Source organism: Heterodontus francisci, chromosome 12 (genome assembly GCF_036365525.1).
Source record: "Heterodontus francisci isolate sHetFra1 chromosome 12, sHetFra1.hap1, whole genome shotgun sequence".
In the NCBI taxonomy this organism is placed as follows: Eukaryota; Metazoa; Chordata; class Chondrichthyes; order Heterodontiformes; family Heterodontidae; genus Heterodontus; species Heterodontus francisci.
The window spans coordinates 25,502,357-25,528,071 of NC_090382.1; the positions used below are offsets into that span (position 1 = coordinate 25,502,357).

Sequence of the window (25,715 nt, forward strand, 5' to 3'; positions counted from 1 at the left end):
TAACAGCGCTATTTACAGGGATAAGCAACCGATTTCAGGTTAGTTGTTGTGATTTCAAGTAGCTGTTGCTGTGACTGTAAAAGAGTTTGATGTTTTTAAGAGTTGTTTAAAGTTGCAAAGTCTACACGGAATGGTGTGGCAAGTGCTGAAGAACTTTGTACTGACTTCAAGGATGCTGCACAATCACTTGGTGCCAGAAATGGTTACAGTAGCGTGCATTTCCCTTGGACTACAGCAATACAGAGAGAATGAGCAGACATGGAAGGCTGAGGAGGGGGAAGAAGGGCTCTCAGCAGACAGTCATTTCCACTCATGCTGTTCAGGGAGCAATTCTCTGACATCTCAGGAACAGTGTGTCAGACATTTCTGCTTTACCAAGGAGGTCCTCACTGGAATCTGCCACCTGCTGTTGTCACACATGCAGCCTCAGAGCACAATGAGGATGGTATTGTCAGTGGCTGTGAAGGTGACTGTGGCCATGAACTCTGTACATCTGGCTCCTTCCACTGCATAATGGAGGTCACTGAGGCTCTGTATTTTAAGAGAACTGAATATATTTCATTCTCGCCAGAGTAGCAGAGGATCAAGCACGTGGTTTTGTAAGGACTGTAGGCTTTCCCATGGTGCAACATGTCATTGACTGCATAAGTGCCACTTTGCTGGCATTGCATGTCAACTCTGAGATGCATCACAATGAAGTTCCATTCCTGCAACATTTAGCTGGTGTATGACAGCACATCATGCAGGCCAATGCTCGGTATCCTGGCAGCAGTCATGATGCTTTCATTCTGTGGCAGTTCGCTGTGCCAACTACATTTGAGTCATCATGATAAACCAAAGGGTGGCTACTGCGTGCCAAGGTCTATCTGCTGATGACAAGGCTGCTGTCTCCAGTGCACAACCCACACACATGTGGGCAACATGTATGCAACAAAAGCCATGCTGCCACACAAAATGCGATAGAGCAGACCATTGGGGTGCTTGTACAATGCTTCTGCTGCCCGGACCGCTCTGAAGGAACCTTGCAGTATACACAGCAGAGTGCATTTCAAGATTCGGGGAGGTCTCTTGCATGCTGCAAGAACTCGCCATCATGAAGGCACAACCTATGCCATCAGCTATATGGTGAACAGCTGAGGAGCAGGAGAAAGAGGAAGAGGAGCAGGATGAGGAGGAGTGGAGGAGGCAACCAACATGTCCTCCTTTCACCTCATTCAAATGCAATAACAGTAACCACAACCTTCACTCCCCATTCACCAGCGGTCCCACACAGTATCTTCCCTCTGTCACTGATCCTCGGTCTTGGGTATCTGAATGGAGAAAGGCACAAGGAAAAGGTTGTGGAGAAGGGATGGGGGAAAGCAATAGGTGAATGCTTAGACCATCTGCTTGCAAATCAGAAGATATTGTGGGATGGGGGAAGGGGGAAGTGGGATGTGAGAAGGAGGATTAAGTATAAGGATAATGTAATCTTTGATGGTTTTAGCTCCGCCTCTGGCCACCTCCTCAGTCATGGCCACTCCAATGATGGTGACCACTGTTTCCTCCATTGGGGCGAGGGCATGCAGCCTTGCCTGCCTCTCACCAGTTAGCTGCTGCTGCCTCCAGTCGTTTGCCACTTTGTTCTGCAAGAAAAAGGGAAGTATACCAGTGAGTGTGGTGCAATATGTTTTAGAGTGATGTGACTGTCATGGTTGAACAGCTGGCAGTGTGTACAAGCTGTGAGATGTGGGTGCGAGGTTTGCAGCAGGACAGACTCACCACAGGTGGTGGCACAGTGGTATACAGATGGGAGGGATTTGCCCTGGAAGTCCTCAACATTGACTCTGAACCCCATGAAGTCTCATGGCAGCAGGTCAAACATGGGCAAGGAAACCTCCTGCTGATTACCACCTACTACTCCCCCTCGGCTGATGAATCAGTGCATCTCCATGTTAAACATCAAGTGGAAGAAGCACTGAGGGTGGCAAGGGCACAAAATGTACTTTGGGTGGGGACTTCAATGTTCATCACCAAGAGTGGCTCAGTAGCACCACTACTGACCGAGCTGGCCGAGTCCTAAAGGACATAGCTGCTAGACTGGGTCTGCGGCAGATGGTGAGGGAACCAACAAGAGGGAAAAACCTACTTGACCTTGTCCTCACCAATCTACCTGTCGCAGATACATCTGTCCATGGCAGTATTGGTAGGAGTGACCATTGCACAATCCTTGTGGAGACCAAGTCCCGTCTTCACACTGAGGATACCCACCGTCGTGTTGTGTGGAACTACCATCGTGCTAAATGGGATTGATTTAGAACAGATCTAGCAGCTCAAAACTGGGCATCCATGAGGCACTGTGGGCCATCATCAGTAGCCGAATCGTATTCAACCACAATCTGTAAACTCATGGTCTGGCATATCCCCCACTCTACCATCACCATCAAGCTGGGGACCAACCCTGGTTCAATGAAAAGTTCAGGAGGGCATGCCAGGAGCAGCACCAGGCATACCTAAAAATGAGATGTCAGCCTAGTGAAGCTGCAACACAGGACTACTTGTACGCCACACAGCGTAATCAGTATGAAATAGACAGGGCTAAGTGATCCCATAACCAACGGATCAAATCTAAGCACTGCAGTCCTGCCACATCCAGTCGTAAATGGTGGTGGTCAATTAAACAACTGACAGGAGGAGGAGGCTCCACAAATATCCCCATCCTCAACGATGGGGGAGCCCAGCACATCAGTGCAAAAGGCAAGGCTGAAGCATTTGCATCCATCTTCAGCCAGAAGTGTCTTGGTTTCCTCCTGAGGTCCCCTGCATCACAGATGCCAGTCTTCAGCCAACCCACGTGTTCTCAAGAAACAGTTGAAAGCACTGGATACTGCAAAGGTTTTGGGCCCTGACAACATTCCGACAAAGTACTGAACACTTGTGCTCCAGAACCAGCCAGTGGTGAGGTGAGAGTGACTGCCCTTTACTTCAAGGCAGCATTTGACCGAGTATGACATCAAGGAACGCTAGCAAAACTGGAGCAATGGGAATAGGGGGAAAACTCTCCGTTGGTTGGAGTCATACCTAGAACAAAGGAAGATGGTTATGGTTGTTGGAGGTCAATCATCTCAGTCCCAGAACATCACTGCAGGAGTTCAACAGGGTAGTGTCCTAGGCCCAGCTTATTTCAGCTGCTTCATCAATGACCTTCCCTCCATCATAAGATCAGAAGTGGGGATGTTCGCTGATGATTGCACAATGTTCAGCACCATTCTTGACTCCACAGATACTGAAGCAGTCAGTGTCCATATGCAGCAAAACCTGGACAATATCCAGGCTTGGGCTGATAAGTGACAAGTAACATTAGTGCCAGGCAATTACCATCTCGACCAGAAGAGAGTCTAACCATCTCCCTTTGACCTTCAATGGCATTACCATTGCTGAATCCCCCACTATCAACATCCTGGGGGTCACCATTGACCAGAAACTGGACCAGCCACATAAATGCTGTGGCTACAAGAGTAGGTCAGAGGCTGGGAATTCCACTCCTCCCCAATGCCTGACCACCATCTACAAGGCACTAGTCAGGAATGTGATGGAATACTCTTCACTTGCCTAGATGGGTGTAGCTCCAACAACACTCAAGAAGCTCGACACCATCCAGGACAAAGCAGCCACTTGATTGGCACCCCATCCACCACCTTCAACATTCACTCCCTTCATCACCGACGCACAGTGGCAGCAGTGTGTACCATATACAGGATGCACTGCAGCAATGCACCACGGCTCCTTCGACAGCACCTTCCAAACCTGCGACCACTTCTACCTAGAAGGACAAGGATAGCAGATTTATGGGAACACCAACACCTGCAAGTTCCCCTCCAAGCCACACACCATCCTGACTTGGAAATAAATCATCGTTCCTTCACTATCGCTGGGTCAAAATCCTGGAACTCCCTTACTAACAGCACTGTGGGTGTACCTACACCCCAATGACTGCAGCGGTGCAAGAAGGCAGCTCACCAACATCTTCCAAAGGGCAATTAGGGATTGGCAATAAATGATGGCCTAGCCAACGACACCCACATCCCATGAATGAATAAAAAAGCAGTGCTAAGTGTGAGGGTGAGGTGAAGCTATGAATGTCAGGTATGAGTTGTGATTGATAGATTATTGGTAGGTTCGTGCTGGGGGTCCAGCTATCAGTGATCACTGTTATTAACAAGTAAATCAGACAGCAACTTTTGGCATCTGCTTATGCTCAGTTAAAAATGAAATCCAGAGGTTGCATGCTGAATTAGCTTCAATTCCCAACAGGCTTCACTAGTTCTGATGAAAGGTCAACTTTGTTTCTCTCTTCACAGATGCTGCCTGACCTGCTGAGTATTTCCAGCCCTTTCGGTTTTCAATTCAGATTTCCAGCATCTGCAGGATTTTGCTTTTGTAATAGCCGGTCTTTATCTTTCCAATTGCTGGTAGCCTTGCTGTGTATTTCGAACACTTTTTTTTCTTTTGAATGTCAGATTTCCAACAATTGCAGCTTCCTCGTTTTGTTTTGTTTGTTGTGAAATAGACCAGGGCATTGAATGAATGAGATCAAGGTTTGGAACGGGGAAGTTCCTCTACTGGCGGAACCTTAAACTGGGACACACAGCGGCGCATCGAGACAGGGGGGATGTTGTGGAGGGACGGACTCGGAAGTGGTGCAGAGGGGACGGTTGGGACAGACGGAACTTCCGGCGGACACGCAGACGGTAAAAAAAAACCCGGGAACGATAAAATAATATTAAAGATTATATAAATACTAATAGAGTCAGGGTGAGGGGAGAGGACGGCGCCGAAATGCGGGGAAGCTGCGATATCGGCGTGGCCGCTGCTCGAGGGTTAAATTTAAATTAATTTAACGCTTTAAACCGGGCTTTTAAATAAAATAAACCGGTAACAGCGTTTATGATCCATCCCCCCGTTTCAGTTACTTTAATTCCTGTCCAACAGTTTTATTTTGCTTTCATTTTCTTTTCCCACCTCCCCGTCAGTTGAATGTTTTAGAGGTGCGCACCTTTATAAAACAGAAAACATTTCCCCCATTGCTCTCTCTCTCTCCCACTGGCCTCACTTTTACTTTAAATTAGCAAAACTCAGAGTGTGATTGAGCCTCGCTCGTCCAAAGTATGCTTCCTTTTTAATTTCAAACAGGAAATCCAGCAAGACCTTGAATTTGAGCTCTGGGCAGGTGGTTTATCTCTACTTCTTTCCGTGATTTTTCTTTTGCCCAACCAGCCTTTGGGTGGTTCTTCTGCCATTTCTGCTTTTTTACCCTCTTCCCAAGCTTATGTCACTGAATTTCATAAATATTTTAACATCAGGGACATGTGATTTGTGGTGTGCTCAGTAAATTAGTTCGTCAGTTTAAATATGCAGAGTTTTTTTTTCTCCTTCCCCTGTACAAAGATGCAGATTTATCCAATAAAGTGGAGGGTTGTTTTTCAGATTGGAGGCCGGTGGCTAGTGGTGTGCTGCAGGGATCGGTGCTGGGCCCTCTGTTGTTTGTCATTATATATTAATGACTTGGATGTGAATGTAAGGGGCATGATTAGTAAGTTTGCAGATGACACCAAAATTGGTGGTATAGTGGACAGTGAAGAAGGTTGTCTAAGGTTACAACAGGATATAGATCAACTGGGAAAGTGGGCAAGGGATTGGCAAATGGAATTTAATGCAGACAAGTGTGAAGTGATGCATTTTGGAAAGTTAAACCAGGGCAGAACATATACAGTGAATGGCAGGGCCCTTGGGGTGCAAGTACATAGTTCCCTGAAAATGGCAACACAGGTAGACAGAGTGGTGAAGAAGGCGTATGGCATGCTTGCCTTCATCAGCCGAGGCATTGAGTACAAGAGTTGGGATGTCATGTTACAGTTGTACATAACGTTGGTTAGGCCGCATTTGGAGTACTGTGTGCAGTTCTGGTTGCCGCACTACGGGAAAGATGTGATTAAGCCAGAGAGGGTGCAGAAAAGATTCACAAGGATGTTGCCTGGTTTGGACGGCTTGAGTTATAAAGAGAGATTGGATAGGCTGGGTCTGTTTTCCCTGGAGCGAAGGAGGCTGAGAGGGGACATGATAGAGGTATATAAAATTATGAGAGGCATAGTGTGTTTCCCATGATAGGGGTGACTAAAACTAGAGGGCATAGATTTAAGGAGGGAGGGGGTCAAAGGGGTACATTTTTCACACAAAGAATAGTGGGTATCTGGAATGAGCTGTCTGAGGAGGTGGTGGAGGCAGGAACAGTAGTGACATTTAAGAGGCATCTGGACAGGTACTTGAATGAGCAAGGCATAGAGGGATATGGAATTAATGCAGGCAGGTGGGATTAGTGTAGATAGGCATTATGGTCGGCATGGACCAGGTGGGCTGAAGGGCCTGTTTCTATGCTGTACGACTATGACTCTAAAATAGGGGTGCAGATTTAAACCAGAACACAGTCTGCTGGATTATGGGGAAATTGGATAGCTCTTTCAAAGAGCTGGCACAGACACGATGGGTCGAATGGTATCCGTCTGCTGTAAGACTCTATGAATGACATGGTAAATGAGCAACACTCCACTGCATGTTCCTGGATCTTTGTTTGTGGTGTTGTTAATAACAAGGAAATGTTGGAAGTGAAATAGAATCAGAAAATACTGAAAACCCACAGGAAGCAAATAAGCATCTGAAAGAGAAAGATTAACACCCTTTCTTTTAGCACAAATCTATTTGCTGCTCTCCAATAATTGTAATCTCAAAGTGGCTTGTAAACCTGTTAAAGCAAATTGAGCTGTGTTTATTTTTGACCTGAAGATAAAGAACAGAAAGTCATGGGAGTTCAAATATAGAATACCCTGAGTGTGAGTAATAATGGCCAGTAGCATTTTGGATTTTATAACTAGTAGCATAGGACTCGAGGGTAAAGAAGCAATGGTAAATTTGTGCAGAGGAATGGTTAGGCTACAGTTAGAAAACTCTGCAGTTTTCAGCACTGCATTATAGAAAGGGTATAAGAACCATAGAGAGCGTACAGTTTAAATTCACCAGAGAAAGAAACTATAGTCATGATGAGGGATTTGAGATACTGGGAGTATTTCCCCTGGAGTAAAGATAACTAAGAGGAGATTTAATAGGTTTGTAAAATTATGATGGGTTTTATTACTGAATACTGAAAAAACTGGTTTCTCTGGTTGGGGACTGAGTAACGAGGGGTCACCAATTTAAAATTGATTCTGTAAGAGTGAGACTAGGAGAAATTTATGCAGAGTATTGTTGGAGCATGGGATCCATTGTCATAGCGAGCAATTGAAGCAGACCCTGTTGTGCATCTGAAAGGAAAAATAGTTAAAACACATAGCTGTGAATGGTACAGGACTTTAGGGAGGGAAGTAGGATTAACTTTAGATTGTTCTGGCAAAGAGCTGGCACCAATATATGGGGCTGAATGCCTGCCTTCAGTTCTGTAAACTTGTATGGTTCCTTGTATTCTTCCAATAAAACAGTGAAGCTGAGTTTGTGCTTGTGTGGATTTACAAGCCTCAATGCAGTGAATGTATGGGCAGTTGATGAGATTCTGGTTCACCAGGACCATGTGCAGCTTGACTTTGGAAGACAAATTGTGTCTGAGTGGCTTATTTGGGAACACTGCAGAGTCTACCAATATGCCTCTTCCCTCCTCTCCTGGGTGACCGTTCTTCCCATGTGGTGTTGACAAGTCTTTCAACTTTAGTGCGTGTAATACACAAACCCACTGGCCTCACCTACAATCTACAGCCATGAATTTCACAGCAGGGCTGCTGGGCAGTGATCATATACTTTTTTTCTCCCTTCTTCCCCTACCCACTCCCTGTCAGGTGCTAGGGTGCAATTGTAGCACCCAGTGTTAGAGTCATAGAGAGATACAGCACTGAAACAGGGCCTTCGGCCCACCGAGTCTGTGCCGACCACCAACCACCCATTTGTACTAATCCTACATTAATCCCATATTCCCTACCACATCCCCACCTTCCCTCAATTCTCCTACCACCTACCTACACTGGGGCAATTTACAATGGCCAATTTACCTATCAACCTGCAAGTTTCCTCAATGCAGTGAATGTATGGGCAGGTGATGAGATTCTGGTTCACCAGGACCATGTGCAGCTTGACTTTGGAAGACAAATTGTGTCTGAGTGGCTTATTTGGGAACACTGCAGAGTCTACCAATATGCCGGTTTCCTCCCACATGCCAAAGACTTGCAGGTTGATAGGTTAATTGGCCATTATAAATTGCCGCTAGTATAGGTAGGTGGTAGGGAAATATATAGGGACAGGTGGGGATGTGGTAGGAATATGGGATTAGTGTAGGATTAGTATAAATGGGTGGTTGATAGTCGGCACAGACTCGGTGGGCCGAAGGGCCTGTTTCAGTGCTGTATCTCTAAACTAAAGTGTTTGGCTGTGGGATGAAACTGGAGCACCCCGCGGAAACCCACGTGGTCACAGGGAGAACTTGCAAACTCCGCACAGGCAGTACCCAGAACCGAACCGGGGTCGCTTGAACTGTGAGGCTGCAGTGCTAACCCACTGCGCCACTGTGCCGCCCTCACCATTGCGCCACTGTGCCGCCCTCAACATCAGTTGACTAAAATGAGCTAACTTAACACAGACCAAGAACCTCACTGGTAAGTCTTGGTATGTTTATGATGTAAATGATTGAGCTGTGGTAGTTTCTGACAATTTAAGTGGTCACAGTTGTGGAGCATTGACTTAAGTAGATTCAATTTCACATGACTCCAATTTGTGCCATGTTTCTGTATGTGATGGAAGGCATGTTTTCTGTACAGTTGCACAATGTGCATTTCAGCACACTGCAGCTTCAAGTTTCTCATTTTTCTTTTCAAAGGTAGTATGATTGTAATTTAAGCTGCGTTTCGCCTACAATAGTGGCATTACATGACATTGAGAAGTTGCATCATGAATCCAGTCTGACTCCATGCAAAGTGAAGTTAGATGCCTTCATCCTGAGAGTCTCATTTTGTGCTGAAGGTTGATTGGATTCAAAGAAAGACAGACTTGCATTTACATAGCACCTTTCCGAACATCCCAAAGCGCTTTCCAGCCAATGATGTACTTTTTGAGTTGTGGTCACTTGTAGTGTTGCAAATGTGGCAACTAGTTTGAGCACAGCAAGCTCCCACCATGTTAGAATGACCAGATAATTTTTTTTAGTGATGTTGATTGAGGTATAAATGTTGGCCAGGACACTGGGAAAAACTCCCCTGCTGCTCTTCAAAACAGTACCAAGGGATCTTTTATCTCTACCTGAGAGAGCAGATGGGTCCTTGATTTAACATCTCAACCAGCCATGCAGCACTCCCTCAATACTGTACTGGAGTGTCAAGCCTAGATTTTTGTGCTCAAGTCTCTGGAATGGGACTTGAACCCACAATCTTCTAATTCAGACGAGAGTACTACCAACCGAACTATGGCTGATATTATTATAGGCTCCAGAATTACACTACAACTGTAGCATCAATGTGAAGCAATGCTGCATGATGTGCTGTGTTAGCGTAAGTACAGCCCATTGTTCCAAAAGTAGCTACACTGATTAAAACCTGGGTGGTTAAAAACCAGAACCACATAACTTAAAAATGCAGCAGGAAGACAATTGTTGCTTAGATTCTTTTGAAAGTTTTGTGATGTAGCAGAGATTTACCAGAATAGTAAAAGTTCCAAAAGAAAATGGTCTTTAACTGGGCTGCTTATCTTGCTATTTATATGACGGGAAATCACCAGGAATTTAGTATGATGTGTTGGTTTGCATGTGATATTTTGACACTTGAACTAAGGAAGATAGCAAGCAGTACGGTTGCAAAATTGTCTGTTCTAACTTGGTCTACATCTAAAGAGAACATTCGGATAAAGCCAGCTGTTCTCCAATTTCTCAACCTGTTGAAATGGCAGAATTTTCACAAGGCATGGCCTCATTGCACAGCCTGCTAACACTACTGTCCTGCCTGTCACAAATGAACCGCACAGCTCAAGAAAGATTAAATGCAGTTAACGTGTTGCATTGTACTCTGCTCTGATGGTCCCATATACCTTCTACGTTGGATCAAAATTGGGACTGTCGATTATCTGCTGGTTTCCTTTATCTACTGAGGTTCTGCTGTGTACAAAACCTAATGATTACTGGGATGTCACTTGCAGGAGTGATGGGATCTATTTAAGACAATGAATTAAATATGGCACAGTATTGAGACACATTTCTTTGCACCCCCGCCCGCCCCCCATTCCAATAATGGATTGAAGGATGCTAAATGAACCGAGTAAACCTGGTGACAATATTGGGAAGAATCCTTTCCTTGTTATCTTTGTAAGGGTCTATAATTCTTGTTTACCTGTCTGTATAATTTCATTAACTTAATTTCATCAATATAATTCCATTAGAAGCGGTTAAAAATGATTAGTTTTCATTTAATCCTGCAATCATTTCAGATAGAGAAACATTGCCATTCAGTGACCTTGGTGCTCAATCCTTGGTTTGTGTCTGAGGAGTAATTAAAAAAAGAATTCCTGGGTTGTAGGTGTTGCTGGCAAAACCAATACTTCTTGCCCATCCTTAGTTGCCCTTGAGAAGGTGATGGTGGGCCTTGAGTGTGTGAACGAGCTTTCAACGTCGCTTTGTATTGGCTTGGTGTAACCGAGTGACTTCCTAGGCCACCAGAGTGTAGGTAAAAGCTCTAGCCATAGTCCCAAAGGACCATACGCATCTCTCTCTATTAGAGAGAGACAGTTGGTGATGTACAGTTTGAGGGTCACCACTCCTCAAGCGAGGGGCAAGGCGAAGAAAAAGGCCTCCATGAACTACCACAGTTGGTAAGGGGATTGAACCCGCACTGTTGGCGTCTTTCTGCATCATGGTTTAGCCAACTGAGCTAACTGACCCTGTAAATCATGTTGGCATGGGACTGAATTCACATTTAGGCCAGACTGGGTAATAATGGCAGGTTTCCATCATTAAAGGAACCAGTTGGGTTTTTAATGACATTCTGACAGCTTTGTGCCACTTTTACTGGTACCAGATTTATTTTTATTTCCAGATGCTTTACACTGAATTCTCAAACTGCCATAATGGGATTTGAATTTACAGTCTCTAGATTATTAGTCCAGGCCTCTGGATTGCTTGTCTAGTAACTTAACCACTATGCGACCATTCCCAACTCTGGAATGAAGTGTAAAAGCACAGCTTTAGCCTTCCAGCCTTCAGTAAAGGTGCCTAATATCATTGCTGTGTTGCAAGTTCTCAAGTACTGTGTCCATTTGCAGTGGGCATCTACTGTTACTTTTTGGTTTGATTTAATTTTTATGGAACCGATTCAGAAGTACAGGGCATCCACTCATCCAGAATCCATGAAACATTAGAAATGCTCAATTGCATTTGATTAGTTACGGAAAATGAGGCTTGGCTCTACAAAGCTTCTTGCAGGTATTTGAAGTTGTATTATATATTTTCTTTGAACTGCTGGTTTTTGTTGATATTCCTTTTAGAATGAGTGTTAATTTTGATGCTCACAGAATCATATTTTTTCATGTTATTTTTTATTCAATCTAGAGTAAAGCTTAACCTTACCTGTGAGGATGTCCATATCAATTATAATAAAATGGAGTGGGCAGGAATATCCAGTGACAAAGCTGACGGAAGAGGACACGGTGCTGGACTTGAAGGAAACAATTAAAACTCTAACCGGGGTGATGCCGGAACGCCAGAAGTTACTCGGCCTGAAAATCAAAGGTAGTGTTTGCTTGCGTTTACAAATGCAGCTGGATTCAGCTCGGGTAGAATACAAACATTGTCCATGATGAGTGAATCCAGCTTTTAACAAATACGCCTTGAACCTAACCCGGTTTTGTTCCAGATTGAGTTGGGAATCAATTGGGCTGTGCTGTTGCAGAGTGAAAGGGGAAAACCTTTTTAGGGACTGTGAGACAGAGAACTGTAAAAACATAAATCCCCTAAAGCAACAGAGAATAAAACCTTTTTTGCGAGATGGTCAGTGTGACATATTTTCAGAAGTATTGTGGAGTCTTCCTTTTATTTATACAATAATCGAAGAGCTGTGGCTCCGTTGCTACACTCTTGCCTGAGTTACGAGGTTCTGGTTCAAGTTCTACTCCAGGACTTGAGCACAAAAATCAAGGCTGGCACTCCAGTGCAGTTCTGAGGGTGTGCTGCACTGTCAGAGGTGCTGTCTTTCAGATGAGACATTAAACTGAGGCCCCATCTGCTTGTTCAGCTGGATGTGGAAGACCCCATGGCAATATTTTGAAGACGAGCAGGGGAGTTATCACCGTGTCCTGACCAATATTTATCCCTCAATCAGCATCACAAAAACAGATTATCTGGTCATTATCATATTGCTGTTTGTGGGAGCTTGCTGTGTACAAAATTGGCTGCACTACAACAGTGAGTACACTTCATAAAGTACTTCATTGGCTGTAAAGCACTTTGAGGCGTCCATTGATCATGAAAAGTGCTAAATAAATGCAAGCCTTTTTTCTTATTGAATCAAGTTCTAATCAGTGACTGAGAAGTAGTTTGTCAATGTTGGGATTGTCCTTTGATCAAGTATATTATCCGTTTATTACATTACTGTTTACTTTGCCTGTCATGTGCTGTGAAATGAGAGTTGCGTGGTAGAGTAAAAATTGTGATCTGTCCTAGATGCCTCCTCGAGTTCAGAGGCATCAGTCAATCCTGTGAGCAGTCTGAACTTTTATCAGGTTTGGTACTCATGATATTTTGACCTCCTTGTGAGCTGAACTAGATAATTATATCTTTAGCACATTTACCTCTTCAACCTACCTCAACAGTTGGCGAGGTCAGGTTTGATACGAATCAAGCTGCTTTATTTCATAGGCCAAGAAAACATCACAGCACTTATGATCAAATGCACTTAATTTTACAATTAGACTCACCTAATTAAATCATTACAACTTGTCTTTGTGTAATAATATAAAATAATGGGCACAGTATGCTTCTGCACATCAACAGGTCATCTTGCTTGACTTAAAATTTTTGATTACTGTCCTACATTCCAAGCTTCTTGCAACCTTTAATTAAAGCAAAATACTGCAGATGCTGGAAATCTGAAATAAATACACGAAACAGGCAAAGGTTGTAAGAATAAAAAGAAGAAATGCTGGAAATACTCAGCAGGTCTGGCAGCTTCTGTGGAGAGAGAAGCAGAGTTAATGTTTCAGGTCAGTGACCTGGTGATCAGGTCAGGGTATTTCCAGCATTTCTTCTTTTTATTCTTGCAACTTTTGCCTGGCTTGTAGCATTCTGTTTCAAAAACCTGACTGCCCGTGTTTCAGTTTGATTTCTTGCTAGTCGCAGTGCAAAAGGAAAGGTCTGTTAGATCCCTTGCTTAACACCTGGGAACCAACAGCTTCAACACAATGGGTTATGAGGTGTTGGCAGTTACTGAATCACAAGCTAATAAGTTGCTTATTATTCAGTTGTTACGACCAAAATTGTGACCTCCACAGGTCACAACGTATATTTAAATGTGTACCCAGTTACTGATGCGGCCAATTATATACTCTATTTATTTTCAGAATAAAATCCACAAATCAGGTTTCTTTAATAACCAACAAATGTATTATTTTATTATAAAACAAGACAGTCAATAAAGTTACAAAGCTTTAACACACTTTGAAATATGACAGTAAATATGTGTATTCCCTGATAAATACCCAGAGCGCGCGCGCACACCGGTTAAAGGAAAAATAAACTTGTTTTGGCCAAAGTACTTGTTAATTCTTGAAGAAAAAGGATAAGTTATGTTGCAGATGGTATACAGTCTGGCATTCGAGTACATGTAGATGAGTCTCTGGGATCTTTTCAGAAGTAGTTTATTCAGGAGATGTTAAGAGAAAGTCTTCCAAAAGCTTCTCAGGACAAATGTGGCATCAGGTGTTACAGCGATCACACACTGGATTTTTTGCAGGGTTTCTCAGAGGTGGAGAAAACATGAGCTGGGTGTTTCTTTCAACAGGCTACAAACCAACTGACTCAAAACAGTATTGAAAAATGAAACCCACTTTTGAGTACTATGAATCTTGACGTCACTTCTCTTGTAAACAACCCCCATAGTCTGAAGGCATCTGTTGTTTACTTAGCTGAAGATTTGTGACATCCAGTAAAGATTGTTTTTAAACAGAACCCTTCCTGTGACCCTTCTCAAAAAAAAATGTTCTGCATCTATGGAATCACTTTAGTCCTCCAATGAATCCATTTCCACAATTTGAAAACACAAGTCCTCAAAAAAAATGGAAACACTTTCATAACACCGTCCAGAGGGAAACAACAGCTGAGCTAGCTCATTAGCATGTTAATGAACAGTTGTTTGAGCATTTTTTTTAGATCCTGTGTGAATGCAGTATGTTTTAAAACAACATTTAAATGAAACTTTTTACCTCAAAACCTTCCTGTGGAAAAATGGTGAAAATATTCCAAACTGTGAACAGTGGTTCATTTGAAGTTGTGTTATAATAGCACAGCGATGCACAAACTCTGGATAATGGGTCATACATGGCTCAGAGACTACAGACAACCCAATCCTATTTACACTTATGTTTCTTACTTGCTGGTTTGTCCTATTTGAGTATTGGTTTGGATGTTTAGAAAAGGATTTTCTTTTTGTTGTTGACCTATTGGTAGATGAATCTTGAAATGGAACATCAAGATCAGTTTGTATCCATAGCTTTCTGTATGTACAATTAACAGGCTTTAAACCTTATATGTGGCCCTGAGTAGCCTACAATGGCAATTGGACACTCCTACAGTAGCCTCCATTTTCTGCTAGCTCACTGCACACCCTGCCGCCCACCTACAGACCATCCAACTATCCTCTATTAATGGGATTGAGTCTTCATCGGGGGTGTTGGTTCTTACATTTTTCATTTCTGAAGATGTCTCCTAAAGATTGTAGCTTAGAAACTGCAAACCGATCAATTGCTGCATCCTATGAGCATGTAGTGTGTACAGCTCTCTGCGCTATGCACTGGGGATAATGGTATCATTTGTCTTTCAGCAATTGTGTTTAATTGGCCAAAGCTGTGGAAGGGCTCGGCTCATAGTGCTTGACAACATCAAGATGTGAAAAGATCAGGTGGGTGGGAATGGTGGGTTAGACACTGCCTTTTTGCCTAATGGTTTCAAACTCAACCCAGGCTGACGGAGTGCAAGTCTCCTCTGACTGACTTTAAGGGCTCTGTGAAATGAATTATCTGTCTCATTCGGATGGGCTCACCGTAAAGAACTGCTGCTATGTTGACACTTTAAGTGAATTGGCAGTCTTGCTCAAAGAAGCCAGAAGATATCTCGCAAGAAGACTGGGGATAGGACACCTTGTTGAGGCAGCATAGAGGGATTTATTGTACAGCGATCCTCTGCCTAACTTAACAGGGACCCGGAGGAGCGCAGAGATAAGAATAGGAGAGATGCAATTGAATTGAGATCGGATGACGCAATGCACTTTTGAAGCGGGCGGATTGTAGGAGGAAGAAAGCACTGGGTAAGGTGAGACTTTTTACAGTATTGTGGCCAGGAAAATATTGAGCTGAAGTAGAAGACTGCTGGGAGAAGCTGACCTTGCAGGGTAGCATGTATGACATTCAAGAGGAACACCCAAGAAAAGCTCAGAAGATCAATAAGCATAGCAGTACAGATAAAGTAGAGAATGCTCCATTTCAGTTGCCAACTTTGTAATGAATCTGAGCTGATCCCTCTTCTTTGTTTACAGGTAAAGCTGCAGAAGATGACGTTAAGCTGGGCGTGCTTAAATTGAAACCAAATACTAAGATTATGATGATGGGCAGTAGGGAAGAGTGCCTGGTAGGGATCAAATGTTCCAAATACAATTGAGTAGAAAAACCTGTAGTGACTAACGTATATGTTTTTTGTTGAAAAAGGATGTGTATGTCGGAAATCTGAAATTAAGAATTAATTTGCTGCATCTGCAATAGGCCTGGCAAGTTCTGGTAAAGGAAAAGACTGGTTAATGCTTTGGCTGGATGTGTTAGAATGCAATCAGGGTTTAAATGTGAAATATTAACCTGCCTTTTCTTCACTCAAGAGTCACGAGATCTGCTGCAGAACTGACTGTAACTAATTTCTTTCCATACCAGAATTGTAAGCAGTTTTCTGTGGGTGTCGAATGCTAGCTAGCACATTCTTCAATGAAGAAACCGGGAAGTCACTCCAGAGAGTTTTTCTTTTCTCTCCTACTGGATGAATGGTGCTTGCTGGGGCCATGGCTCAGGCCCAAGGGGAGATTTGCAGTGGGTGAGGGGGTGTGATGTGGCAGCCATTATGTTGCCCACTGGATGACAGGGAAAGCGTCAGCAGTAAAGCAGAGAAAGTATTAGTTGGGAGCTGTTACTAATGAAAGTTATTTCCTTTAGCCAATGATAATTAGCAGTAATGTGGTTCACGTTGCTGGAAATGGACCTGCTTTTCGTGATTTCTGTACGTGGATCCCTAAATCTCCGCTCATCCGTAGTTCTTAGCTTCTTGCCAAATCCTCTGATCTATCTTTGGTCCAAAGTGGATGACCTCACACTTCCCCACATTAAACCCCATCTGCCACATTTTTGCCCACTCACTTAATCCATCAATGTCGCTTTGCTACTTTCTGCTCACCTAACTTGATGGCATCAGCAAACTTGGATGCACAGCTCTTTATTCCTTCATCATTTATATAGGTAGTGAAAAAACTGATCCCTGAGAGACATCACTAGTCAGATCCTGACGGTTTGAATACATCCCCGTTATCTCTACTCGCTGTCTCCTACCTTCTTACCAATTCCGTACCATGTCAAAGGTTGACTCCAATCCTGTGCTCTCATTTTTAAATTTCTTATGTGGAACCTTATTGAGAATGCCTTATGGAAGTCCATATAAATAACATAAATATTCCCTTATCCACCAGATAAGTCACCTCCTCAAAAGATTCAGCTAAATTTGTTAGGCGTGACTTATCCTTTTCCAAGTGCTCAGTTATTCTGTCCTGAAGAACAGATTCTAGCAACTTTCCCAGATGTTAGACTAATAAGCCTATAATTTCCTAGTTTATCTCTCCCATCCTTCTTAAATAATGGAGTGACATTGGAAATTTTTCAGCTAAGGGACAATTCCTGAATCAAGAGTATTTGGGAAGATCATGATTAGAGCATTTACAATTTCGTCACCTACTTAGTTTCTACCCTAGGGTATTAAAAGATCAGTTCCTGGAGATTTGTCATTCTTTAGTCTCATTATTTTCTCCATTATCATTTTTTAACTTGTATTAAATCTAGTAAGTTCCTCCCTTGATATTTTTTCCTTGTATCTCTGCTACTTCATCCTCTTCCTCTACTGTGAAGACAGATACAAAGTAATAATTTAACAAGTCTAACGTTTTCTTATTTTCAATGATGATATCACCTGCATATGTCTTTAGAGGGGCCCACATTACTCTTCGCCACCCTCTTTCAATATTCTTATCAAAATCTTCAGTGTTGTCCTTAATATCCCACACAAATTTTTACTTATATTTCCTTTTTTGCAGCTCTTACTATTTTCTTTGTATCACTTTGCTGTTCTTTATATCTCTCCAAATCTGTGGGATCTCCACGAATCTTTGTATTTGTATGAGCTTTTTCTTTTAGTTTCATACCATCTCTCCCACTTCTCTCATTGACCAAGGTTTAACTACACAAGTGAAGCTCTTGTCCTTCAGTGATATGTACAGGTCTTTTATTCTACCAAATACTACTTCTAAGCGCTCCTCTCATCTGAAGTCTTTTCCATTAATAATTCTGTCCACTCTGCAGTGGTCAATTACTGCCTCAGCTATCCTTACCTAAATTTTAAGCCTTAGTTTGTGATTCACCTTTCTAGCTCTCAAAAATAATCAATCATGTTCTGGTCACTGTTAGCTAGGTGTTTTCTTACCATTACATTGGTGATTAATTCAGGCTCATTATTCATCACAATCTAGTATCTTGGTTCAAGAACATAATGTTCCAGCAAACTGTGTAGAATACTTTTAAGAAGTTTACTGCCATCGGGAATCGAGCTATTTTGCTTCTTGTGTGAAAATTAAAGTCTGCCATAAATAGCTCTGTTTTTGCAGCAAGTTTCTCTGATCTCTGTGTTTATGCATCCAGTTACTTTATCACCCCTATCAGGAGGCCTCTAGACAAATCCCACCAAAGTTTTGTATCTTTTACTATTCCTCAATTCTACCCAGAGTGCTCCTACTGCCTGCTCACTCTCTTTTCACCCCTCTTTCTAATGCGGTAATAGTATCCTTTATCAATATTGCAGCTCATCCTTTTCCAATTTCCCTGTCTTTTCTAAAGACCTTATAACTTGGTCTGTTTATCATCCAGTCATGCACAGCTTGTTGCCAGGTCTTGGTGATAGTCACTATGTTGTACCTTTTAAGTTGAAGTTGTGCTTCTATTTCACTTGTTTCATTAACAAACGAAAGAGGGTTGCAGAGGGTAATGCAGTTGATGTAGGGTACATGGACTTCCAAAAGGCATTTGATAAAGCACCATATCAGGCTTGTCAGCAAAGTTATAGCAAAGGGACATGGATATGAATTTGTGATTTGTGCACATATATACCCAGGTTCCTCTGGTCCTGCACCCACTTTAGAATTGTACCCTTTATTTTATATTGTGTCGGTTTGTTCTACCAAAATGAATCACTTCAGACTTTTCTGCATTAAATTTTCTGCAGGAAACAGAGAGTAGTTGTGAATGGTTGTTTTTTGGACTGGAGCAAGGTATATAGTAGGTTCCTCAGGGCTTGCTTTGGGTTTCCTTTTCTTGATATATATTAATGAGCTAAACTTGGGTGTACAGGGCACAATTTCAAAATTTGCAGATGACACATGAACTGTGAGAAAGATAATGATAAATCTCAAGAGGGCATAGACAGGCTGGTGGAATGGGCGGACAAGTGGCAAATGAAATTTAATGCAGAAAAGTCTGAAGTGATTCATTTTGGTAGAACAAACCGACACAATATAAAATAAAGGGTACAATTCTAAAGTGGGTGCAGGACCAGAGGAACCTGGGTATATATGTGCACAAATCATTGAATGTGCAGGGCAGGTTGAGAAAATAGTTTATAAAGCCCAGGATCCCATATGGTTTATTAATAGGGGCACAGAGTACAAGAACAAGGAAGTTATGATAAACCTGTTTAAAACACTGGTTCGGCCTCAACTGCAGTATTGTGTCCAGTTCTGGGCACCATACTTTAGGAAGGATGTTAAGGCATTAGAGAAGGTGCAGAAAAGATTCACGAGAATGGTTTCAGGGATGAGAAACTTCAGTTACGTGGGGCTGTTCACCTTGGAGAAGAGAAGATTGAGGAGATTTGATAGAGGTGTTCAAAATAACGAGGGGCATGGACAGAGTAGATAGGGAGAAACTGTTCCCATTGGCAGAAGGAACCAAAGGACACCAATTTAAGGTGATTGGCAAAAGAAGCAACATCAACATGAGGAAAAACTTCTTTACTCAGTGAGTGGTTAGGATCTGGAATGTGCTGCCTGAGAGTGTGGTGGAGGAAAATTTAATCCAGCCTTTAAAAGATAAAAAGTTTGCAGGGTTAAGGGGAAAAGGTGGGTGAGTGGGACTAGGTGAGTTGCAGAGAGTGGGCATGGACATGATGGGCTCAATGGCCTTCTATGCTGTAATCATTCTATGATTCGTTCTTTATGTGACATGCATTAGTATATAGAACTCTTACTTGAACAACAGACTCTACCCTGCACTGCCCTCTTGCCCTGATGCTGTTTTGCTTGCACACTAACATATGGCATTCCTGTTTTTCATTACTCCTGTTGTATTTTGATCAGTTATTTTGTTATTTCATGTATTTTTTTATTAATCTAAAGTCTTTATCTTCCAACACTATCAATGATCTGGTCTTCACTCTCATCCATTTTTCTTTAGTCTATATTCACTTCTACTTAAACCCGCACCCTTTATTTTTTATAGACCTTTCTACAGCCCTATTTATCCTTTCAGCTAGGAACTTGGTGCCAGCCAGTTCAGATGTGGCAGTGATATAACTCCTTCCTGTCACAGTACTGGTGCCAGTGTCCCATGGAATGGAGCTGCTCTTCGCCACACTAATACTTCAGCCACGTGTTTACTTTCCTAATTTGTCTGTTCCTGTGCCAGTTTGCACGTGGCTTGAGTAATAATCCTGAGATTATTACTTTCAAGGTCCTGCCTTTTAATTTAGCCCCCAGCTTCTAATAATCCCTCAGCAGGACCTCTACCTTGTTCTCTCTTAAATTGTTTGTCCTGACATGAATCACAACAACAGGATCTTCCTCCTCCTTTTCTAGGTACCTTTCCAATTTCGTTCTGATATTCCTTACTCTGACACCAGGTAGGCAACACACCCTTTGGGACTCTCATTTGTGACTGCAGAGGATGCTATCGTCCTAATTATTGAATCCCCTATAAATACAATGCTACTATTCTGCTCCTCATTCCTTGCCCCCTGCAACTCCATGCCCCACAACTTTTTGGACTGTCTTTTGCTCCACAATGCTTTGGTCAGCATTATGGCCATCCTTCCTGCAGCCCTTCTTGCCCTTACAGGTAGCAAGTACCTTGTAAGACCAGTTTCTCTGGGACCTCATTCTCTTCCTCCCCAAAGTTATCCCTACCCTGCTGACTGACAGTCACACACTTCTCTTGCTGCACCTGTGCTATTCTGAGCTATAACTGTACTCGAGAGAAAACTATCCAGTTATTCCTCCCCCTGCCCTGTGTGCCAGAGTATCTCTAACTTGTGCTCCAGCTCAATGACCCTGAGCTGGAGTGTTTCAAGGTAGAGACATTTCCTACAGACATGGCAATCCACAGTCTGGCTGTACACACCCTCCCACATTCAGCAGTCTCAACACACTCCATGAGTAATCTTTCTTTATTAGTTATTACTAGCTTATTTCTAGAATTAATATTAATATAATCACAAAGTCTAGATTGTATTTAGTAGATGATTTATCTTGATTTAAAATTAATTAGCAGTTAGTTAACTCTGCTTATTTATTTATGTAAAGTTGATAAAATTTGATAAAGTTTAAGTTAAACGCTTGGCTTGATTTCCTTTGGTTCAGCTGGATATCTCTGATATCAGCAGGGCCAAGGCGGTGATCGTTGTGGCGAATGACTCGAGAAGTTAAAAGTTCTTTTCATTAGAACTGAGGGGGTTATGGGTGATTTAATAAAGGTTTTCCAGATTAGAAAGGGTTATAACAAGATACAGAGTGATCGATTGTTTCTGCTGTTCAGCCAGAAGGTAATGAGAAGGCGTACATTTAAGATAATCAATAGATAATCAAAAGAATTAAAGGGAAAGTTAGAAAAAAATCTTTACACAGAACTTATCTAAATGTGAAGTTCTTTGCCAAAAGTCAATGTTAGAGCAGAATCCTCGAATTCTTTTACAAAGAATATTAGATTGTTGCTTACGAATGAATATTGTAAGATATGAGGAATGATCAAGAGAATGTGATTAGACAAGCTGAAGAAAACACCAGTGCAGATTGGATTATTTGAGTGGCCTGTTTCTGTGTTGTACCATTCACTGATTTTTGTCCTTACCCCTGAATTCCTCAAATGTTAACATTCCAGGTTGAGATGCACAATAGCCAATAGGAGTAGGAATGCTGGCTGATTCTTCTTCCCCTCTTGGGTGCAAAGGCCATTCATAACACCCCAAATCCAGCCTGGTTGAGATCAACAAATTCACAGATTGGGGATAGTACCAGGGGCTATGTTGTCTGTAGGGTTCAGTTACACCGGATAAGGTCTACACCAGGAGTCACCAGGGGAAGCATGGCTTCTTTTTAGATTTTTCATGTGTGAGTCAAGTTAGTAAATCCTATTCTGCCATCAGAGGCATCACTGCCGAGCTATCTGACATCTTGTTTGTATTATTGCCAGGCTGAATGGGTAAGCAGACATCAGTTGGCAGATCCCAACCAGTGCCCATTTTGATCTAACCACAGAGAGACAGCAGCCTAGCATTATTCAGATGCTGGACTTTTTTTCTAATTTCCCTTCCTGCAGGGGATGAGGCCTACTTCTGCCTGGTGCCCTCCCTGAGGGCACCTCGGAGGTCAGGACTTTCCATGTGGGGAACTGTTGGCAAGAACTTGTGGTACAATACTGTATTATCAGATGCTTTGTGTATTCACATATTATGATTGATTGCTTTGTTAATAGTTTGCACAGCTCCTTCTCTCGATCTTGCATTGGATTTCCTTCATGAGTAACGCATTCCAGTTCGATGCTTTTTTTTTGTTGCATTTTCTCCCCTGAAGCTGCTGGGCACCTGGCCCAAGTGTCAGTCTTCGAGTGTGAACCTAGTTAGTGAGTGAAGGGCTAATCAGCTATAGGGAGTGTGGCAGTCGTGTAGGGGTTGAAATAAAAGCAGAAAATGCTGGAAGCACTCAGCAGGCCAAGCAGCACCTGTGGTGAGTTAGTGTTCCAGAACCTTTCATTGACCTGAAACTCTTATTTCCCTTTCCACATTGCATCTAAGCTGATCCTGTTCTCATCCCATGTCCAAATCGGTGCACTTTCCAGTGGGGTGGGGGGGTGGTGGTTGTGACTGAATGGTAATTGAGTGAGAACTCTGATTAACTCTGCTCCCTGTCCCCATTCATTCTGTGTAACCATAGCTGTTTAGAATGAGATCGAAACTTAGCACAGACCAGAAATTGAGACTGGGCACTTGCTTGCTTGTTTAGCTCCATATACCATCAGGAAGTGTCTTCACCCACTTGGCCACCGAAGTATTATACCTTGTGGCCTGTCGATATCTAACTTTATCCTATAGAAGTTGTAATATATCATCTTTACAATTGCTGAGTGGGAGTTCGTGCTCTGCAGTTTTTACCAGTTTGAGGGGATACTGCTGGTCGTAAATATGTTTAAATTATCCTGCTACCCCATTTAAAAAGCTTTAAATAACACTAGTTGTACATGGTTACTGCCCTTTGGTGAAAGTTGCCTGAGTTAGTATGCTGGGAACAGGCTTCTGGTGAACTGTTCATTGTTGTTCTCCTGCCATGGGGAGTTTGGACACCATTAGAAACTGCTGACATGGAGCCCATTTTATATTTGCCATCCTGGACACACTACCCAATGACTGACCCAGGTGGGAATGAAATACACAGACTTTAACCAGTAGCATAAGAGAGAGAGAACTTGGAAGCTTTTGACTATATAAGTTGCAGTATTCCTCTTGGCAGTTGTTTGCTTTTGCCTGTTTAAATATGCGTTTATTTTCCCCCTTAGGAGGAAGTATTGGCGCCGCCCCCAGACAATGACGATGTCATCAATGACTTTGATATTGAGGAGGACGTTATAGAAGTAGAAAACAGGTACTGCATTTTTGTTAACTCATGGTCTCGCCCTGGTAGTCACACTGTCTTTATTAGTTTAAGCTAATGCTGGTCAGTGTTTTCACCAGAATTTCAGCGAAGTGTAATGATGCATGTGTGCAGTGAACATACAGTACCCACTTGAACTATAGAAAATACACAGCAAGGCAGTTATAGATTCTGTTTTTCCAAACTGTATCATATCTGGAGAGAACATTTGCAACTATGCATTATCACTCGGGTGAAATACTGAAAGTTGTACCCAGGTACTGGTGTCAGTGGGGCTGTGGACAGTTTTAGGTGATGAATTAAAAGTATTGCATTAGAAGCAGATCACGCCAAGAAGGTGACTCACCACCACCACCTTCTCAAGGGCAGCTAGGAGTGGGCAACAAATGCTGGCCTTGCCAGCAATGTTCACATCCCATGAAAGAATAAAAACACAGTGTATTGATTTAAGTGTCATTTGTGCTCTGACAAATGGTACTGTATCAATACCAGAATACTAATGAGCTCAATTTTCCTGTTTAAATATTTAAAGGAAATGATGTTGAATTACTTGGAATCTTAAATACTAGATGGTTTTGATGAGGTGGGCATGCAGTTTGAAAAAATAAACTTGCTAAAGCCGTTATCTGTTAAACAGAAGTAGACACGCACGCACACACAGCATTATGCTAGCTTTGGTTGGGGGTAGTCGGGTGGTGGAGCAGCAGTTGCTACTTATTGAAGCACATTCCTTCACCTCAGATTGTTTTTATGTTGACCTCTTGATCTGACATTTACCAGTCAAATTGTAGAATCACAGAATGGCCGCCTTCTGTGCTGTGACCATTCAGCCCATCGTATCCGTGCCAGCTCTCTGCAGGAGGAGCTCACCTAGTCCCACTCCCCTGCCTTTTCCCCATAGCCTTGCAAATTTTTTCTCTTCAGATAATTATCCAATTCTCTTTTGAAAGCCACAATTGAATTTGCCTCCACCATCCTCTCAGGCAGTGGATTCCAGATCCTAACCACTTACTGCGTAAAAATGTTTTTCCTGTTCTTTTGCCAATCAGCTTAAATAGGTGTCTTTTGGTCTTGACCCTTCTGCTAACGGGAGCAGTTTAATCTCACGTCCCTGGAACTGTTCTCGCCAATCTTTTCTGCACTCTCTATAATGCCTTCACATCCTTCCTAAAGTATGATGCCCGAAATGGGCACAATACTCCGTTTGAGGCCAAACCAGTGTTTTATCAAGGTTCACCAGAATTTCCTTTCTTTTGAATGCTATGCCTCTATTTATAAAGCCTAGGATTCCATAGGCCTTATTCACCACTTTGTCAACCCTGCCCTGCCACCTTCAATCCCATGTCCCTCTGCTCTTGCACCCTCTTTAAAATTGTATCCTTTATTTTATCTTGCCTCTCCTTGTTCTTCCTGCCAAAATATATCACTTTACACTTCCCTACAGTAAATTCCATCTGCCATGTGTCCGCCCATTCCACCACCCTGTCTCTGTCCTCTTGAAGTATATCGCTATTCTCCTCACAGTTCACAATACTTCCAAATTTTGTGTCATCTGCAAATTTTAAATTGTGCCCTGTACACCCAAGTGTAGACTATCCAACTAGATCAAGGAAAGCAGGGACCCTAATATCAACGAATGAGGTACCTCATTATATACCTTCCTCCAGCCTGCAAAGCAACCGTTCACCACTACTCTCTTTCCTGTCACTCAGCCAACTTCATATCCATTCTGCCACTGTCCCTTTTATTCCATGGGCTTTAACTTTGCTGACAAGCCTGTTATGTGGCACTTTTATTAAACGCGTTTTTGAAGTGCATGTACACCACATCAACCTCAATACCCTCATCAACCTCTGTTACCTCGTCGCAAAACTCAATCAAGTTAGTTAAACATGATTTACCTTTAACAAATCTGTACTGGCTTTACTTAAATAATCCACATCGGTCCAAGTGACTGTTAATTTTGTCCTTAATTATCATTTCCAAAGGCTTTCCCACCACTGATGTTAAACTGACTGGCCTGTAGTTGCCAGGTTTATTCTTGCACCTTTTTTTGAACTAGGGTGTAACATTTGCAATTCTCCAGTCCTTTGGTGCCACCCCTGTACCTAAGGAGGATTGGACGATTATGGCCAGTGTGCCTCCAGTTTCCACCCTTACTTCCATCAGTATCCTCAGATGCATCTTATCTGATCCTGGTGACTTATCAACTTTTTAGTTTCGGTGACTGCAGCGTTGATA

At 42.6% G+C, this 25,715-nt stretch overlaps 1 protein-coding gene across 1 annotated transcript in view; it reads left to right on the forward strand.

Annotated features, from left to right (window-relative positions):
- Nucleotides 1-4,664: 4,664 nt before the first annotated feature.
- ublcp1 (ubiquitin-like domain containing CTD phosphatase 1) overlaps nt 4,665-25,715 on the forward strand; it is a 61,101-nt gene continuing 40,050 nt past the window's right edge. Inside the window, exons 1-4 of the mRNA XM_068043216.1 lie at nt 4,665-4,730; nt 11,603-11,782; nt 15,798-15,889; nt 23,380-23,465. Of these exons, the coding sequence (XP_067899317.1) occupies nt 11,629-11,782; nt 15,798-15,889; nt 23,380-23,465 (332 nt within the window). The 5' untranslated portion in view covers nt 4,665-4,730; nt 11,603-11,628. The remainder of the gene's footprint in view (nt 4,731-11,602; nt 11,783-15,797; nt 15,890-23,379; nt 23,466-25,715) is intronic.